Source organism: Gavia stellata, chromosome 12, assembly GCF_030936135.1.
Source record: "Gavia stellata isolate bGavSte3 chromosome 12, bGavSte3.hap2, whole genome shotgun sequence".
NCBI classification, from domain to species: Eukaryota; Metazoa; Chordata; class Aves; order Gaviiformes; family Gaviidae; genus Gavia; species Gavia stellata.
Genome location: NC_082605.1, coordinates 5,622,909 through 5,642,070, shown reverse-complemented (window position 1 = coordinate 5,642,070; position 19,162 = coordinate 5,622,909). Strand labels below are relative to the sequence as shown.

The 19,162-nt window shown below is 63.0% G+C and overlaps 3 protein-coding genes across 3 annotated transcripts; all 3 read right to left on the bottom strand.

The window, feature by feature from the left end:
* Positions 1-2,646: 2,646 nt before the first annotated feature.
* Positions 2,647-5,859, bottom strand: LOC132317929 (PHD finger protein 7-like). The gene is made up of 10 exons (XM_059823451.1): positions 5,829-5,859; positions 5,400-5,491; positions 5,205-5,306; positions 4,800-4,924; positions 4,556-4,718; positions 4,363-4,469; positions 4,033-4,146; positions 3,762-3,880; positions 3,539-3,596; positions 2,647-3,109 (listed from the first exon to the last, which is right to left on the bottom strand). The coding sequence occupies exons 1-10, from the start codon at positions 5,857-5,859 to the stop codon at positions 2,647-2,649; spliced, it is 1,374 nt and encodes a 457-aa protein (XP_059679434.1).
* Positions 5,860-8,869: 3,010 nt separating this feature from the next.
* LOC132317928 (PHD finger protein 7-like) lies at positions 8,870-12,082 on the bottom strand. Its single transcript, XM_059823450.1, has 10 exons — positions 12,052-12,082; positions 11,623-11,714; positions 11,428-11,529; positions 11,023-11,147; positions 10,779-10,941; positions 10,586-10,692; positions 10,256-10,369; positions 9,985-10,103; positions 9,762-9,819; positions 8,870-9,332 (listed from the first exon to the last, which is right to left on the bottom strand). Exons 1-10 carry the CDS (start codon positions 12,080-12,082, stop codon positions 8,870-8,872), a joined length of 1,374 nt encoding a protein of 457 aa, XP_059679433.1.
* A 3,010-nt stretch (positions 12,083-15,092) lies between these two features.
* Positions 15,093-18,305, bottom strand: LOC132317927 (PHD finger protein 7-like). The gene is made up of 10 exons (XM_059823449.1): positions 18,275-18,305; positions 17,846-17,937; positions 17,651-17,752; positions 17,246-17,370; positions 17,002-17,164; positions 16,809-16,915; positions 16,479-16,592; positions 16,208-16,326; positions 15,985-16,042; positions 15,093-15,555 (listed from the first exon to the last, which is right to left on the bottom strand). The coding sequence occupies exons 1-10, from the start codon at positions 18,303-18,305 to the stop codon at positions 15,093-15,095; spliced, it is 1,374 nt and encodes a 457-aa protein (XP_059679432.1).
* Between the last annotated feature and the right edge of the window lie 857 nt (positions 18,306-19,162).

The following is a 19,162-nucleotide window of genomic DNA, read 5'->3' as shown; positions in this document are numbered from 1 at the left end:
CGGCCGCCGCCTCACAGGGGTGGGTGTGAAGTGCCCAGGCGGGGGCCCGAGCCCTCGGCACCCGCGTAACCGGGGCGGCTGCTCCTGCAGTACTGCCTCTGGTTCTGGGCTCCCCGGCAGAGGGGCCAGAAGCCACCGTTGAGCCGTGCCCACGCTCACACGTCCCATCCGCTCAGACGCGGTGGGTGGCCGGGGCACAGCACAGGGCCTCGGGACGGCACCTAAGTGTCGCAGGTGGCCCAACGTCTTTCCCCTGAGCTCCTCAGCGCTTTGGTGATGTGCTGCCTCCAGAACAAAAAGCAGCGGGTCCGCAAGCTGGGGAGTCACGGCGGAAATGGCCTTTTTCCATGGCAATAAACTGCCTTTCAGAGTCAGTGTGCGCCTTTCCTGGGTGGGGTAGGAAACTGCAAGCGGCTGTGGGGCAGCTTTGGAGGTGGTGGGTGGGAGCGTTGATCTGTTTGTGGGTAGAATGGCTCTACAGAGGGATCTGGACAGGCTGGATCGCTGGGCCGAGGGTTTGCAAGCATTTCAGCAACAGGCTGCCCAGGGAAGTGGTTGAGTCACCTTCCCTGGAGGTATTTAAAAGACATGCAGACGGGGCGCTTAGGGACATGGTTTGGTGGTGGACTTGGCAGGGTTAGGTTAACGGTTGGACTCGATGATCTTAAGGGTCTTTTCCAACCTGAATGACCCTATGATTCTAATTGCCATTCAATTATTGCTTAATCGCCATTTGATTACCATTTGATTGTCATTCCATCATCGATTACTTACCATTTGATCACCGCTTGATCATTAATAAAAGCCTTCTAGTTAACCCCACAACGAGGACTGCTCTGAATAATTCACCTGCGACACCAGGACAAAAACCAGTGTCTCAGGTGCCACTGGAGTAGGAAAAGAGGAATGCGAAATCCAGCATTGGAGAATCCAGGTCTGAAACACAATTCAGGACTGAGAGAAACCTGAAAGCCCCAGAAGCCCTTCCACAATACTAGCTGGCCGACACTGCTGAGAGTGCCTAGAGGCTGCCCAGGCTGCCTCCTTCAGCTCCTGCTTTCAGAGTGTCCTCAGCCATCCTCTTCTACCAGCCACCTTGCAAGCCAAACTCTGCTGCTCAGGGTTTCCTTCTCAGCAGGCTTTCTGAGGTTTCGCTCGGCCTTCCTTTCGACGCCAGGGCGTTCCAGAGCTCCGTTAGCGAGGTGCCCACAGAGGTGGCCGGTGCCAGGCAACAAGCACCTCCGTTCAGAGCGAGGCCGTGCGTGACCACAGCTCTTGGGCCAGCTCCATTCGAGCTCCGGTGCTCGGGAGTGCCTGGGAGCTCACGTCGCACTCCCCCTGAAGAGCCCTGCCTGTTCTGGCCGTGTCTAGACCTCACGTCTTCCCAATCACAGCAGTCAAGAACAGAAGGACAAAGTGCTGCCACCGAGTTCTCTTTGGGACCCTCGAGACCTCCTTTCCTTCCTCATTGCCTCTTTGCTGGCAGAAAAGCCCATCAGGTCTCCCAGGTTCCCCTGCCTTCCTCAGAGAGGACAGCTGCTGCCTCATGTAACGAATCCCCTTTCATGCTGCATTAAGGCCTGTCAGGAAGGCACACACCTTAAGACCACCTGTAGTTTGCCTGACGAGCAGAGGGTTGTTCAAATCTGCACGGCCACCCCATGGGATTTCCTTCGCGCTTTGCTCACCGGGATTCTATGCTTCAGCCTTCTAGCTCTCTGCCAACTCCACAGAGCCCTTCAGCAGTCACTCTGCAAGCGAATCTTTTCTCCTTCCTGCACTGGAAAGGTACTTGCTGGTCTCCAACAGGAGGGAAATCCTTTCGGATGACTGACATTTCCCAGGCCCCCCATTACCCTTCTGTAGAGCGCATGGGATGTTCTTGCTCTCAAGGGCGTACGAGGGGACTCAAGGCCTCAGTAGCAGGTACCGCTCTGACCCTCCTGAACTCTGTGGAGGAAATTCCTCACCAGGTGTTTGCAATGTCTGTGCAAAAAGGTTTTCTTGGCTTACACTGCAAGAAGGAAGCCTTCAGCTGGTCCAGCAGCAATCCTGTTGGGGAACAGGACCCGGCCCTGGGGAACGGGCGATGCCCTTTGGCTCCTGTAGAAACACAACCTGCAGAGATCTTCATGTCGCCAATACAGACGTGACGCTGAAGGGAACTTTTAAAGAAAAGCAGCTTTGCCACTTTGCCACAATTCTCACTAACCTAGGCAAGGAGGCTAGGAAATGGGGTGTAGCCTTGTCCAGAATGCAACGGAGTTGAAGCGTGTCAAAAGTCGCTGGGGCCGGGGCGTGTGATTTTGGGGGGGTGAGCCGCGAGGGCCATGCCGGGTGGGCGGGCGCGGCCCACATTGCCGGGAGCCAGGCGGCCAGCCCCGGTCCCGGGGGTGGGTGTGAACTTCCCGCGGGGAAACTGAGCAGGCTGCGGGGCCAGCGAGGCCCGAAGCACGCGGCCATGGCGCTGGGCAGCTGGCCAAGGCCAGCCCGCAAGGAGGGAGGTCTAGGGAAGGTGCTGCCAAGCCCCGGGGAGAGGACAACCCTCCGGGCCCTGCCCCTAACGCTGCCCCTCGGGAAAGGGAGAGGAGGAGGAAGCCGACAAATGAGCGTGGAATCTCCCAGTGCAGAGGTTAACGGCCAACTTTATTGTGCCGGTGGAGGGGGAGGAGGGCCAGCACTCGGGGACGGCGCACGGCTGGTCTCGTGGCGGCGTCCGGGCCGGCTGTATGGATTTTGGGCCCGACGCCGCAAGCGGGAGTGGTCTCGTGTCCGCACGGGCCCAGGGAGGCTGGAGCAGCTGCCGCTCTCGAGCGCTGGGAAGGCAGAGGAGGACCCCGATGGCAGCTGGCTGGCGGTGCTGGGGCTGCTGATGTCGGGTGCCGGGGAGCCGTGGGACGTCCCCAGCGCAGCCTGGCGGGGGCTCCTGCTCTCAGCGCTTGGTGCTGGGGCGCGTCTGCTCTCAGGGCGTCTTCTGGGCCGGCTGTAGGGAGTTTGGGCCCGACGTCGCAAGCGGGAGCGGTCTCGCACCCGCTTGGGCCCAGGTGGGCTGGAACGGCTGCTGCCCTCAAGCACTGGGGAGCCATGGGACGGCCCTGATGCTGCATGGCTCCCAGTGCTGGGGCTGCTGGCCTCCGGTGCTGGGGAGCCACAGGAAGACCCCGATGCTTCGTGGCTGCCGGTGCTGGGGCTGCTGGTCTCCGGTACCAGCGAGCTGTGGGACAGCCCCAGCACCGCCTGGCTGGGAGTGCTGCTCTCAGCACTCGGTGCTGGCGCACGGCTCCTGCCACCGTGTCTGCTGGGCCGGCTGTATGGTGTTTGGGCCCGACGTTGCAAGCGGGAGCGCTCTCGCACCCGCTCGGGCCCAGGGGGGCTGGAGCGGAGGCTGTCCTGAAGTGGCAGGGAGCCCGATGGCGCCTGACTGGCACTGCTGGGGCTGCTGGTCTCTGGTGCTGGAGATCTGAGAGATTGCACCAATGCCGCCTGGCTGCTGGTGCTGGGGCTGCTGGTCTCGGGTGCCGGAGAGCCGTGGGAAAGCCCCGATCCTGACTGGCTGGCAGTGCTGGGGCCAGCAAGCTCCAAGGCGGCACTGGAGTCTGTAAGGGGAAGCGGGAAGGTCAAGGGCACGGACCCCAGGCCCAGGGCAGGATAGGCCCTCTGGGAGCAGAGAGGCTCTTCCAAGCCCACCCTGGGCACCCGCCGCCAGGCCTTGCCTGGCCCCTGGCCCCAGCCCAGGGGCACGCGGGTGCTTTGCCTCTTACCGGTGCCCAGGCCAGCACAGCTGTTGCACTCCCAGCTGGCCGTGCTGTTCCCCGAGTAGGCGCAGCGTCTGTGGGTGCCCTCGGCAGCACAGGAGCAGCACAGGAGCAGTTGCCAGGGCCTGGGGAAGGAAACGGGTTCATGGCTGTGAGGACAGAGTGGCCGCAGCTCAGGACTGTCCGGCAGAGCTCTTGTTCTTAGTCCTTCCGCTTCGAGCCCCTGGCGAGACAGAGATCCCGTGCAGAGCTCCGGGGTGCAGCTTTGGCACCTTACCCCTCTTCTTCTGCCTGCTCCCTGCCTCCTGGACAAAGGCACTCGCTGGCATCGCAGCGGCCGTGCCTCTCATATAGTGCTGCATATCCATGGCTGTTCTCCCATGATGGCAGCCTGATGGAGAAAGGAAACTTGATGAGCCCCTGCTGCCCCGGCATCAGGCAGATGCAGGGCGTCCCTGCTCTTCCCCCCTGCCCTGTTTCCAACTCCTCCATGAAGCTGACACCCAGACTCACGGGACAGCGCAGGGCCAGGACTGCAGGGGCAGCCCCTGGCACGGCACAGCGCTTGCACCCTCGTGTCCTGTGAGCCAGGCAGGACGACACCAACCTGAAGGGGATTCGGATCCCCATGGTGAGCATTTCCAGGACAAACTCTTCCTTATCTCTACAGAGCGGGCACTGGAAGCAAGAAATGCCAGCGCGCGCAGCCTGTCCCTGCAGGAGAAACATAAGGAGCACGAGTGAGGCCCTGGTGCTGCTGAGCGCCTGCCGTGGCCCGGGGCCAAGGGAAGGGCTCCTACCTGGATGCAGCCCCTGTGGAACCAGGCGTGTTTGCACGCTGGGCACACCATGGTGCCGTAGGACTTTCTGTCCCCCACAGGGTCCAGGCAGATGAGGCAGGTGGTGTTCTCGTCCGGAGCCGCCTCCACTGCCTGCTCTGGGCGGTGCTCCCAGCAGAAGGACCTGGGGGAAGAGGAAAGGGATGGGCGAGGTGAGAACTGCTGGGTCCTTCCCCGGTGGTGGCGAGGAGGGGAGAGGAGGTACCTGTACTGAGGAAAGAACTGGGTGACGCATCCACCCTCCACGGCACAGGGGAGATGGAAGCTGCGCTTGCAGCCCGTCTCGTGGCAGGTGATGGCGGCCCCTTTCTCGCCACAGACGAAGCAGGCCTGGAAAGGGTACAGCAGCCCCCATCAGCGGCAGCCTCAGGGCCTCCACCGCCAGCCCCACACCTCCGGGCAGGGCGCAGGATGCGGCCGCTGCTGGGACACAGCCCGCAGACGTGCCTGGTGGCCGAGGCACCTGTGCTGCGGCCTCTGTGGAGCTGCTGGGAGCAAGACTTTTGTCCCAGAGCTGGTCGGAAGGGCTGGGATTTCTTTCTCGGGGCCTGGGCTAAGCTGCCGCAACCCTCTCCTGGCACAAATCTCCCTGTTCTTGTCGGGTCCTCACCTTCCGCGCTGCCCGCTGGATGGTGCGTCGAATATCCTCAGGGAAAAATAACATGAGTCCTAATTCCTGGAGCTGTTGCTGATAAAGCTTGTTGGCGAAAAACTGCAGAAGAGGAAAGACGAGGGAGGAGCTGATGAGGCGAGTGTGGCAGGGACTGCCTGTGGAAAAGCTGGAAGGAGCCCCGGAGAAACTCACCAGGCAAAACACGTGGGCACAGAGCCCTTCCTTCTCCAGTTTGCACCCACAGATGTCCGGGTCAGCCTCTGCCCGGCGACACAGCATGCACGCTGGAGGGGAGAGAGCAAATGGCAGCGGGAATGAGCACCTCTGCGGGGCCGGGGGCAGCGTCCCTGCGGGATTGCCCCCGAGGGCCTGCTCTGTCCCTGCCTAGCTGGCTGATGGGCAGGGCTGGAGGCCTTGGAGAGGAAGGGGGCATTGCAGGCCCGGGTGTCCCAGCAGGCGCCCACTGCCCAGCCTGGGCCGGGCTTGCTGAGGCAAGGAGGGGCCCTGCCCCGGGGCGGTTGGGGAGCTCCTGCCTCCCTCGCCCTGCCACCGCTCTCGGCCCCACGCTGACCGCCCCGACAACCCCTCTGCCAGGCTGCGGGAGGGGTACGTTGCTCTCACCCTGCTCCGTCGAGGCGGGGGCCCTCTCCATCCTTGCGGACATGGCACACATCAACAGTGAGCGTTTGGAGAGTCTCTGTCCCAGCAGCGCCGGGGTGTCTCCTCCAGATGCTCCTCTGCTGACTCTGAGGGAGAAGCGAGGCGCGGGTGAGCTTGCAGCACAGGCCCAGAGCCCCGAGACGTGGGGCCCCCCTCCTCCCTCGGCAGCCCCGCGCAAGCCCCGTCCCTCCCCTCACCTCACCAGGTCGCACTGGCGCACGGCCTGAGCCCAGCGCTCCTTTTTGTGGGCTTGGCCCCGCGGGTCACAGTGCCCGCTGTGACATCAGCACCGCTGGCCTGCCTGCGCCCCAAATACGGGCAGGGACGGGCTCGGCCACCTGCCACCCGCTCCAAGACGGCCGCCGCCTCACAGGGGTGGGTGTGAAGTGCCCAGGCGGGGGCCCGAGCCCTCGGCACCCGCGTAACCGGGGCGGCTGCTCCTGCAGTACTGCCTCTGGTTCTGGGCTCCCCGGCAGAGGGGCCAGAAGCCACCGTTGAGCCGTGCCCACGCTCACACGTCCCATCCGCTCAGACGCGGTGGGTGGCCGGGGCACAGCACAGGGCCTCGGGACGGCACCTAAGTGTCGCAGGTGGCCCAACGTCTTTCCCCTGAGCTCCTCAGCGCTTTGGTGATGTGCTGCCTCCAGAACAAAAAGCAGCGGGTCCGCAAGCTGGGGAGTCACGGCGGAAATGGCCTTTTTCCATGGCAATAAACTGCCTTTCAGAGTCAGTGTGCGCCTTTCCTGGGTGGGGTAGGAAACTGCAAGCGGCTGTGGGGCAGCTTTGGAGGTGGTGGGTGGGAGCGTTGATCTGTTTGTGGGTAGAATGGCTCTACAGAGGGATCTGGACAGGCTGGATCGCTGGGCCGAGGGTTTGCAAGCATTTCAGCAACAGGCTGCCCAGGGAAGTGGTTGAGTCACCTTCCCTGGAGGTATTTAAAAGACATGCAGACGGGGCGCTTAGGGACATGGTTTGGTGGTGGACTTGGCAGGGTTAGGTTAACGGTTGGACTCGATGATCTTAAGGGTCTTTTCCAACCTGAATGACCCTATGATTCTAATTGCCATTCAATTATTGCTTAATCGCCATTTGATTACCATTTGATTGTCATTCCATCATCGATTACTTACCATTTGATCACCGCTTGATCATTAATAAAAGCCTTCTAGTTAACCCCACAACGAGGACTGCTCTGAATAATTCACCTGCGACACCAGGACAAAAACCAGTGTCTCAGGTGCCACTGGAGTAGGAAAAGAGGAATGCGAAATCCAGCATTGGAGAATCCAGGTCTGAAACACAATTCAGGACTGAGAGAAACCTGAAAGCCCCAGAAGCCCTTCCACAATACTAGCTGGCCGACACTGCTGAGAGTGCCTAGAGGCTGCCCAGGCTGCCTCCTTCAGCTCCTGCTTTCAGAGTGTCCTCAGCCATCCTCTTCTACCAGCCACCTTGCAAGCCAAACTCTGCTGCTCAGGGTTTCCTTCTCAGCAGGCTTTCTGAGGTTTCGCTCGGCCTTCCTTTCGACGCCAGGGCGTTCCAGAGCTCCGTTAGCGAGGTGCCCACAGAGGTGGCCGGTGCCAGGCAACAAGCACCTCCGTTCAGAGCGAGGCCGTGCGTGACCACAGCTCTTGGGCCAGCTCCATTCGAGCTCCGGTGCTCGGGAGTGCCTGGGAGCTCACGTCGCACTCCCCCTGAAGAGCCCTGCCTGTTCTGGCCGTGTCTAGACCTCACGTCTTCCCAATCACAGCAGTCAAGAACAGAAGGACAAAGTGCTGCCACCGAGTTCTCTTTGGGACCCTCGAGACCTCCTTTCCTTCCTCATTGCCTCTTTGCTGGCAGAAAAGCCCATCAGGTCTCCCAGGTTCCCCTGCCTTCCTCAGAGAGGACAGCTGCTGCCTCATGTAACGAATCCCCTTTCATGCTGCATTAAGGCCTGTCAGGAAGGCACACACCTTAAGACCACCTGTAGTTTGCCTGACGAGCAGAGGGTTGTTCAAATCTGCACGGCCACCCCACGGGATTTCCTTCGCGCTTTGCTCACCGGGATTCTATGCTTCAGCCTTCTAGCTCTCTGCCAACTCCACAGAGCCCTTCAGCAGTCACTCTGCAAGCGAATCTTTTCTCCTTCCTGCACTGGAAAGGTACTTGCTGGTCTCCAACAGGAGGGAAATCCTTTCGGATGACTGACATTTCCCAGGCCCCCCATTACCCTTCTGTAGAGCGCATGGGATGTTCTTGCTCTCAAGGGCGTACGAGGGGACTCAAGGCCTCAGTAGCAGGTACCGCTCTGACCCTCCTGAACTCTGTGGAGGAAATTCCTCACCAGGTGTTTGCAATGTCTGTGCAAAAAGGTTTTCTTGGCTTACACTGCAAGAAGGAAGCCTTCAGCTGGTCCAGCAGCAATCCTGTTGGGGAACAGGACCCGGCCCTGGGGAACGGGCGATGCCCTTTGGCTCCTGTAGAAACACAACCTGCAGAGATCTTCATGTCGCCAATACAGACGTGACGCTGAAGGGAACTTTTAAAGAAAAGCAGCTTTGCCACTTTGCCACAATTCTCACTAACCTAGGCAAGGAGGCTAGGAAATGGGGTGTAGCCTTGTCCAGAACGCAACGGAGTTGAAGCGTGTCAAAAGTCGCTGGGGCCGGGGCGTGTGATTTTGGGGGGGTGAGCCGCGAGGGCCATGCCGGGTGGGCGGGCGCGGCCCACATTGCCGGGAGCCAGGCGGCCAGCCCCGGTCCCGGGGGTGGGTGTGAACTTCCCGCGGGGAAACTGAGCAGGCTGCGGGGCCAGCGAGGCCCGAAGCACGCGGCCATGGCGCTGGGCAGCTGGCCAAGGCCAGCCCGCAAGGAGGGAGGTCTAGGGAAGGTGCTGCCAAGCCCCGGGGAGAGGACAACCCTCCGGGCCCTGCCCCTAACGCTGCCCCTCGGGAAAGGGAGAGGAGGAGGAAGCCGACAAATGAGCGTGGAATCTCCCAGTGCAGAGGTTAACGGCCAACTTTATTGTGCCGGTGGAGGGGGAGGAGGGCCAGCACTCGGGGACGGCGCACGGCTGGTCTCGTGGCGGCGTCCGGGCCGGCTGTATGGATTTTGGGCCCGACGCCGCAAGCGGGAGTGGTCTCGTGTCCGCACGGGCCCAGGGAGGCTGGAGCAGCTGCCGCTCTCGAGCGCTGGGAAGGCAGAGGAGGACCCCGATGGCAGCTGGCTGGCGGTGCTGGGGCTGCTGATGTCGGGTGCCGGGGAGCCGTGGGACGTCCCCAGCGCAGCCTGGCGGGGGCTCCTGCTCTCAGCGCTTGGTGCTGGGGCGCGTCTGCTCTCAGGGCGTCTTCTGGGCCGGCTGTAGGGAGTTTGGGCCCGACGTCGCAAGCGGGAGCGGTCTCGCACCCGCTTGGGCCCAGGTGGGCTGGAACGGCTGCTGCCCTCAAGCACTGGGGAGCCATGGGACGGCCCTGATGCTGCATGGCTCCCAGTGCTGGGGCTGCTGGCCTCCGGTGCTGGGGAGCCACAGGAAGACCCCGATGCTTCGTGGCTGCCGGTGCTGGGGCTGCTGGTCTCCGGTACCAGCGAGCTGTGGGACAGCCCCAGCACCGCCTGGCTGGGAGTGCTGCTCTCAGCACTCGGTGCTGGCGCACGGCTCCTGCCACCGTGTCTGCTGGGCCGGCTGTATGGTGTTTGGGCCCGACGTTGCAAGCGGGAGCGCTCTCGCACCCGCTCGGGCCCAGGGGGGCTGGAGCGGAGGCTGTCCTGAAGTGGCAGGGAGCCCGATGGCGCCTGACTGGCACTGCTGGGGCTGCTGGTCTCTGGTGCTGGAGATCCGAGAGATTGCACCAATGCCGCCTGGCTGCTGGTGCTGGGGCTGCTGGTCTCGGGTGCCGGAGAGCCGTGGGAAAGCCCCGATCCTGACTGGCTGGCAGTGCTGGGGCCAGCAAGCTCCAAGGCGGCACTGGAGTCTGTAAGGGGAAGCGGGAAGGTCAAGGGCACGGACCCCAGGCCCAGGGCAGGATAGGCCCTCTGGGAGCAGAGAGGCTCTTCCAAGCCCACCCTGGGCACCCGCCGCCAGGCCTTGCCTGGCCCCTGGCCCCAGCCCAGGGGCACGCGGGTGCTTTGCCTCTTACCGGTGCCCAGGCCAGCACAGCTGTTGCACTCCCAGCTGGCCGTGCTGTTCCCCGAGTAGGCGCAGCGTCTGTGGGTGCCCTCGGCAGCACAGGAGCAGCACAGGAGCAGTTGCCAGGGCCTGGGGAAGGAAACGGGTTCATGGCTGTGAGGACAGAGTGGCCGCAGCTCAGGACTGTCCGGCAGAGCTCTTGTTCTTAGTCCTTCCGCTTCGAGCCCCTGGCGAGACAGAGATCCCGTGCAGAGCTCCGGGGTGCAGCTTTGGCACCTTACCCCTCTTCTTCTGCCTGCTCCCTGCCTCCTGGACAAAGGCACTCGCTGGCATCGCAGCGGCCGTGCCTCTCATATAGTGCTGCATATCCATGGCTGTTCTCCCATGATGGCAGCCTGATGGAGAAAGGAAACTTGATGAGCCCCTGCTGCCCCGGCATCAGGCAGATGCAGGGCGTCCCTGCTCTTCCCCCCTGCCCTGTTTCCAACTCCTCCATGAAGCTGACACCCAGACTCACGGGACAGCGCAGGGCCAGGACTGCAGGGGCAGCCCCTGGCACGGCACAGCGCTTGCACCCTCGTGTCCTGTGAGCCAGGCAGGACGACACCAACCTGAAGGGGATTCGGATCCCCATGGTGAGCATTTCCAGGACAAACTCTTCCTTATCTCTACAGAGTGGGCACTGGAAGCAAGAAATGCCAGCGCGCGCAGCCTGTCCCTGCAGGAGAAACATAAGGAGCACGAGTGAGGCCCTGGTGCTGCTGAGCGCCTGCCGTGGCCCGGGGCCAAGGGAAGGGCTCCTACCTGGATGCAGCCCCTGTGGAACCAGGCGTGTTTGCACGCTGGGCACACCATGGTGCCGTAGGACTTTCTGTCCCCCACAGGGTCCAGGCAGATGAGGCAGGTGGTGTTCTCGTCCGGAGCCGCCTCCACTGCCTGCTCTGGGCGGTGCTCCCAGCAGAAGGACCTGGGGGAAGAGGAAAGGGATGGGCGAGGTGAGAACTGCTGGGTCCTTCCCCGGTGGTGGCGAGGAGGGGAGAGGAGGTACCTGTACTGAGGAAAGAACTGGGTGACGCATCCACCCTCCACGGCACAGGGGAGATGGAAGCTGCGCTTGCAGCCCGTCTCGTGGCAGGTGATGGCGGCCCCTTTCTCGCCACAGACGAAGCAGGCCTGGAAAGGGTACAGCAGCCCCCATCAGCGGCAGCCTCAGGGCCTCCACCGCCAGCCCCACACCTCCGGGCAGGGCGCAGGATGCGGCCGCTGCTGGGACACAGCCCGCAGACGTGCCTGGTGGCCGAGGCACCTGTGCTGCGGCCTCTGTGGAGCTGCTGGGAGCAAGACTTTTGTCCCAGAGCTGGTCGGAAGGGCTGGGATTTCTTTCTCGGGGCCTGGGCTAAGCTGCCGCAACCCTCTCCTGGCACAAATCTCCCTGTTCTTGTCGGGTCCTCACCTTCCGCGCTGCCCGCTGGATGGTGCGTCGAATATCCTCAGGGAAAAATACCATGAGTCCTAATTCCTGGAGCTGTTGCTGATAAAGCTTGTTGGCGAAAAACTGCAGAAGAGGAAAGACGAGGGAGGAGCTGATGAGGCGAGTGTGGCAGGGACTGCCTGTGGAAAAGCTGGAAGGAGCCCCGGAGAAACTCACCAGGCAAAACACGTGGGCACAGAGCCCTTCCTTCTCCAGTTTGCACCCACAGATGTCCGGGTCAGCCTCTGCCCGGCGACACAGCATGCACGCTGGAGGGGAGAGAGCAAATGGCAGCGGGAATGAGCACCTCTGCGGGGCCGGGGGCAGCGTCCCTGCGGGATTGCCCCCGAGGGCCTGCTCTGTCCCTGCCTAGCTGGCTGATGGGCAGGTCCGGAGGCCTTGGAGAGGAAGGGGGCATTGCAGGCCCGGGTGTCCCAGCAGGCGCCCACTGCCCAGCCTGGGCCGGGCTTGCTGAGGCAAGGAGGGGCCCTGCCCCGGGGCGCTTGGGGAGCTCCTGCCTCCCTCGCCCTGCCACCGCTCTCGGCCCCACGCTGACCGCCCCGACAACCCCTCTGCCAGGCTGCGGGAGGGGTACGTTGCTCTCACCCTGCTCCGTCGAGGCGGGGGCCCTCTCCATCCTTGCGGACATGGCACACATCAACAGTGAGCGTTTGGAGAGTCTCTGTCCCAGCAGCGCCGGGGTGTCTCCTCCAGATGCTCCTCTGCTGACTCTGAGGGAGAAGCGAGGCGCGGGTGAGCTTGCAGCACAGGCCCAGAGCCCCGAGACGTGGGGCCCCCCTCCTCCCTCGGCAGCCCCGCGCAAGCCCCGTCCCTCCCCTCACCTCACCAGGTCGCACTGGCGCACGGCCTGAGCCCAGCGCTCCTTTTTGTGGGCTTGGCCCCGCGGGTCACAGTGCCCGCTGTGACATCAGCACCGCTGGCCTGCCTGCGCCCCAAATACGGGCAGGGACGGGCTCGGCCACCTGCCACCCGCTCCGAGACGGCCGCCGCCTCACAGGGGTGGCTGTGAAGTGCCCAGGCGGGGGCCCGAGCCCTCGGCACCCGCGTAACCGGGGCGGCTGCTCCTGCAGTACTGCCTCTGGTTCTGGGCTCCCCGGCAGAGGGGCCAGAAGCCACCGTTGAGCCGTGCCCACGCTCACACGTCCCATCCGCTCAGACGCGGTGGGTGGCCGGGGCACAGCACAGGGCCTCGGGACGGCACCTAAGTGTCGCAGGTGGCCCAACGTCTTTCCCCTGAGCTCCTCAGCGCTTTGGTGATGTGCTGCCTCCAGAACAAAAAGCAGCGGGTCCGCAAGCTGGGGAGTCACGGCGGAAATGGCCTTTTTCCATGGCAATAAACTGCCTTTCAGAGTCAGTGTGCGCCTTTCCTGGGTGGGGTAGGAAACTGCAAGCGGCTGTGGGGCAGCTTTGGAGGTGGTGGGTGGGAGCGTTGATCTGTTTGTGGGTAGAATGGCTCTACAGAGGGATCTGGACAGGCTGGATCGCTGGGCCGAGGGTTTGCAAGCATTTCAGCAACAGGCTGCCCAGGGAAGTGGTTGAGTCACCTTCCCTGGAGGTATTTAAAAGACATGCAGACGGGGCGCTTAGGGACATGGTTTGGTGGTGGACTTGGCAGGGTTAGGTTAACGGTTGGACTCGATGATCTTAAGGGTCTTTTCCAACCTGAATGACCCTATGATTCTAATTGCCATTCAATTATTGCTTAATCGCCATTTGATTACCATTTGATTGTCATTCCATCATCGATTACTTACCATTTGATCACCGCTTGATCATTAATAAAAGCCTTCTAGTTAACCCCACAACGAGGACTGCTCTGAATAATTCACCTGCGACACCAGGACAAAAACCAGTGTCTCAGGTGCCACTGGAGTAGGAAAAGAGGAATGCGAAATCCAGCATTGGAGAATCCAGGTCTGAAACACAATTCAGGACTGAGAGAAACCTGAAAGCCCCAGAAGCCCTTCCACAATACTAGCTGGCCGACACTGCTGAGAGTGCCTAGAGGCTGCCCAGGCTGCCTCCTTCAGCTCCTGCTTTCAGAGTGTCCTCAGCCATCCTCTTCTACCAGCCACCTTGCAAGCCAAACTCTGCTGCTCAGGGTTTCCTTCTCAGCAGGCTTTCTGAGGTTTCGCTCGGCCTTCCTTTCGACGCCAGGGCGTTCCAGAGCTCCGTTAGCGAGGTGCCCACAGAGGTGGCCGGTGCCAGGCAACAAGCACCTCCGTTCAGAGCGAGGCCGTGCGTGACCACAGCTCTTGGGCCAGCTCCATTCGAGCTCCGGTGCTCGGGAGTGCCTGGGAGCTCACGTCGCACTCCCCCTGAAGAGCCCTGCCTGTTCTGGCCGTGTCTAGACCTCACGTCTTCCCAATCACAGCAGTCAAGAACAGAAGGACAAAGTGCTGCCACCGAGTTCTCTTTGGGACCCTCGAGACCTCCTTTCCTTCCTCATTGCCTCTTTGCTGGCAGAAAAGCCCATCAGGTCTCCCAGGTTCCCCTGCCTTCCTCAGAGAGGACAGCTGCTGCCTCATGTAACGAATCCCCTTTCATGCTGCATTAAGGCCTGTCAGGAAGGCACACACCTTAAGACCACCTGTAGTTTGCCTGACGAGCAGAGGGTTGTTCAAATCTGCACGGCCACCCCACGGGATTTCCTTCGCGCTTTGCTCACCGGGATTCTATGCTTCAGCCTTCTAGCTCTCTGCCAACTCCACAGAGCCCTTCAGCAGTCACTCTGCAAGCGAATCTTTTCTCCTTCCTGCACTGGAAAGGTACTTGCTGGTCTCCAACAGGAGGGAAATCCTTTCGGATGACTGACATTTCCCAGGCCCCCCATTACCCTTCTGTAGAGCGCATGGGATGTTCTTGCTCTCAAGGGCGTACGAGGGGACTCAAGGCCTCAGTAGCAGGTACCGCTCTGACCCTCCTGAACTCTGTGGAGGAAATTCCTCACCAGGTGTTTGCAATGTCTGTGCAAAAAGGTTTTCTTGGCTTACACTGCCAGAAGGAAGCCTTCAGCTGGTCCAGCAGCAATCCTGTTGGGGAACAGGACCCGGCCCTGGGGAACGGGCGATGCCCTTTGGCTCCTGTAGAAACACAACCTGCAGAGATCTTCATGTCGCCAATACAGACGTGACGCTGAAGGGAACTTTTAAAGAAAAGCAGCTTTGCCACTTTGCCACAATTCTCACTAACCTAGGCAAGGAGGCTAGGAAATGGGGTGTAGCCTTGTCCAGAACGCAACGGAGTTGAAGCGCGTCAAAAGTCGCTGGGGCCGGGGCGTGTGATTTTGGGGGGGTGAGCCGCGAGGGCCATGCCGGGTGGGCGGGCGCGGCCCACATTGCCGGGAGCCAGGCGGCCAGCCCCGGTCCCGGGGGTGGGTGTGAACTTCCCGCGGGGAAACTGAGCAGGCTGCGGGGCCAGCGAGGCCCGAAGCACGCGGCCATGGCGCTGGGCAGCTGGCCAAGGCCAGCCCGCAAGGAGGGAGGTCTAGGGAAGGTGCTGCCAAGCCCCGGGGAGAGGACAACCCTCCGGGCCCTGCCCCTAACGCTGCCCCTCGGGAAAGGGAGAGGAGGAGGAAGCCGACAAATGAGCGTGGAATCTCCCAGTGCAGAGGTTAACGGCCAACTTTATTGTGCCGGTGGAGGGGGAGGAGGGCCAGCACTCGGGGACGGCGCACGGCTGGTCTCGTGGCGGCGTCCGGGCCGGCTGTATGGATTTTGGGCCCGACGCCGCAAGCGGGAGTGGTCTCGTGTCCGCACGGGCCCAGGGAGGCTGGAGCAGCTGCCGCTGTCGAGCGCTGGGAAGGCAGAGGAGGACCCCGATGGCAGCTGGCTGGCGGTGCTGGGGCTGCTGATGTCGGGTGCCGGGGAGCCGTGGGACGTCCCCAGCGCAGCCTGGCGGGGGCTCCTGCTCTCAGCGCTTGGTGCTGGGGCGCGTCTGCTCTCAGGGCGTCTTCTGGGCCGGCTGTAGGGAGTTTGGGCCCGACGTCGCAAGCGGGAGCGGTCTCGCACCCGCTTGGGCCCAGGTGGGCTGGAACGGCTGCTGCCCTCAAGCACTGGGGAGCCATGGGACGGCCCTGATGCTGCATGGCTCCCAGTGCTGGGGCTGCTGGCCTCCGGTGCTGGGGAGCCACAGGAAGACCCCGATGCTTCGTGGCTGCCGGTGCTGGGGCTGCTGGTCTCCGGTACCAGCGAGCTGTGGGACAGCCCCAGCACCGCCTGGCTGGGAGTGCTGCTCTCAGCACTCGGTGCTGGCGCACGGCTCCTGCCACCGTGTCTGCTGGGCCGGCTGTATGGTGTTTGGGCCCGACGTTGCAAGCGGGAGCGCTCTCGCACCCGCTCGGGCCCAGGGGGGCTGGAGCGGAGGCTGTCCTGAAGTGGCAGGGAGCCCGATGGCGCCTGACTGGCACTGCTGGGGCTGCTGGTCTCTGGTGCTGGAGATCTGAGAGATTGCACCAATGCCGCCTGGCTGCTGGTGCTGGGGCTGCTGGTCTCGGGTGCCGGAGAGCCGTGGGAAAGCCCCGATCCTGACTGGCTGGCAGTGCTGGGGCCAGCAAGCTCCAAGGCGGCACTGGAGTCTGTAAGGGGAAGCGGGAAGGTCAAGGGCACGGACCCCAGGCCCAGGGCAGGATAGGCCCTCTGGGAGCAGAGAGGCTCTTCCAAGCCCACCCTGGGCACCCGCCGCCAGGCCTTGCCTGGCCCCTGGCCCCAGCCCAGGGGCACGCGGGTGCTTTGCCTCTTACCGGTGCCCAGGCCAGCACAGCTGTTGCACTCCCAGCTGGCCGTGCTGTTCCCCGAGTAGGCGCAGCGTCTGTGGGTGCCCTCGGCAGCACAGGAGCAGCACAGGAGCAGTTGCCAGGGCCTGGGGAAGGAAACGGGTTCATGGCTGTGAGGACAGAGTGGCCGCAGCTCAGGACTGTCCGGCAGAGCTCTTGTTCTTAGTCCTTCCGCTTCGAGCCCCTGGCGAGACAGAGATCCCGTGCAGAGCTCCGGGGTGCAGCTTTGGCACCTTACCCCTCTTCTTCTGCCTGCTCCCTGCCTCCTGGACAAAGGCACTCGCTGGCATCGCAGCGGCCGTGCCTCTCATATAGTGCTGCATATCCATGGCTGTTCTCCCATGATGGCAGCCTGATGGAGAAAGGAAACTTGATGAGCCCCTGCTGCCCCGGCATCAGGCAGATGCAGGGCGTCCCTGCTCTTCCCCCCTGCCCTGTTTCCAACTCCTCCATGAAGCTGACACCCAGACTCACGGGACAGCGCAGGGCCAGGACTGCAGGGGCAGCCCCTGGCACGGCACAGCGCTTGCACCCTCGTGTCCTGTGAGCCAGGCAGGACGACACCAACCTGAAGGGGATTCGGATCCCCATGGTGAGCATTTCCAGGACAAACTCTTCCTTATCTCTACAGAGCGGGCACTGGAAGCAAGAAATGCCAGCGCGCGCAGCCTGTCCCTGCAGGAGAAACATAAGGAGCACGAGTGAGGCCCTGGTGCTGCTGAGCGCCTGCCGTGGCCCGGGGCCAAGGGAAGGGCTCCTACCTGGATGCAGCCCCTGTGGAACCAGGCGTGTTTGCACGCTGGGCACACCATGGTGCCGTAGGACTTTCTGTCCCCCACAGGGTCCAGGCAGATGAGGCAGGTGGTGTTCTCGTCCGGAGCCGCCTCCACTGCCTGCTCTGGGCGGTGCTCCCAGCAGAAGGACCTGGGGGAAGAGGAAAGGGATGGGCGAGGTGAGAACTGCTGGGTCCTTCCCCGGTGGTGGCGAGGAGGGGAGAGGAGGTACCTGTACTGAGGAAAGAACTGGGTGACGCATCCACCCTCCACGGCACAGGGGAGATGGAAGCTGCGCTTGCAGCCCGTCTCGTGGCAGGTGATGGCGGCCCCTTTCTCGCCACAGACGAAGCAGGCCTGGAAAGGGTACAGCAGCCCCCATCAGCGGCAGCCTCAGGGCCTCCACCGCCAGCCCCACACCTCCGGGCAGGGCGCAGGATGCGGCCGCTGCTGGGACACAGCCCGCAGACGTGCCTGGTGGCCGAGGCACCTGTGCTGCGGCCTCTGTGGAGCTGCTGGGAGCAAGACTTTTGTCCCAGAGCTGGTCGGAAGGGCTGGGATTTCTTTCTCGGGGCCTGGGCTAAGCTGCCGCAACCCTCTCCTGGCACAAATCTCCCTGTTCTTGTCGGGTCCTCACCTTCCGCGCTGCCCGCTGGATGGTGCGTCGAATATCCTCAGGGAAAAATACCATGAGTCCTAATTCCTGGAGCTGTTGCTGATAAAGCTTGTTGGCGAAAAACTGCAGAAGAGGAAAGACGAGGGAGGAGCTGATGAGGCGAGTGTGGCAGGGACTGCCTGTGGAAAAGCTGGAAGGAGCCCCGGAGAAACTCACCAGGCAAAACACGTGGGCACAGAGCCCTTCCTTCTCCAGTTTGCACCCACAGATGTCCGGGTCAGCCTCTGCCCGGCGACACAGCATGCACGCTGGAGGGGAGAGAGCAAATGGCAGCGGGAATGAGCACCTCTGCGGGGCCGGGGGCAGCGTCCCTGCGGGATTGCCCCCGAGGGCCTGCTCTGTCCCTGCCTAGCTGGCTGATGGGCAGGTCCGGAGGCCTTGGAGAGGAAGGGGGCATTGCAGGCCCGGGTGTCCCAGCAGGCGCCCACTGCCCAGCCTGGGCCGGGCTTGCTGAGGCAAGGAGGGGCCCTGCCCCGGGGCGCTTGGGGAGCTCCTGCCTCCCTCGCCCTGCCACCGCTCTCGGCCCCACGCTGACCGCCCCGACAACCCCTCTGCCAGGCTGCGGGAGGGGTACGTTGCTCTCACCCTGCTCCGTCGAGGCGGGGGCCCTCTCCATCCTTGCGGACATGGCACACATCAACAGTGAGCGTTTGGAGAGTCTCTGTCCCAGCAGCGCCGGGGTGTCTCCTCCAGATGCTCCTCTGCTGACTCTGAGGGAGAAGCGAGGCGCGGGTGAGCTTGCAGCACAGGCCCAGAGCCCCGAGACGTGGGGCCCCCCTCCTCCCTCGGCAGCCCCGCGCAAGCCCCGTCCCTCCCCTCACCTCACCAGGTCGCACTGGCGCACGGCCTGAGCCCAGCGCTCCTTTTTGTGGGCTTGGCCCCGCGGGTCACAGTGCCCGCTGTGACATCAGCACCGCTGGCCTGCCTGCGCCCCAAATACGGGCAGGGACGGGCTCGGCCACCTGCCACCCGCTCCGAGACGGCCGCCGCCTCACAGGGGTGGCTGTGAAGTGCCCAGGCGGGGGCCCGAGCCCTCGGCACCCGCGTAACCGGGGCGGCTGCTCCTGCAGTACTGCCTCTGGTTCTGGGCTCCCCGGCAGAGGGGCCAGAAGCCACCGTTGAGCCGTGCCCACGCTCACACGTCCCATCCGCTCAGACGCGGTGGGTGGCCGGGGCACAGCACAGGGCCTCGGGACGGCACCTAAGTGTCGCAGGTGGCCCAACGTCTTTCCCCTGAGCTCCTCAGCGCTTTGGTGATGTGCTGCCTCCAGAACAAAAAGCAGCGGGTCCGCAAGCTGGGGAGTCACGGCGGAAATGGCCTTTTTCCATGGCAATAAACTGCCTTTCAGAAGCACTGTGCGCCTTTCCTGGGTGGGGTAGGAAACTGCAAGCGGCTGTGGGGCAGCTGTGGAGGCGGTGGGTGGGAGCGTTGATCTGTTTGAGGGTAGAATGGCTCTACAGAGGGATCTGGAC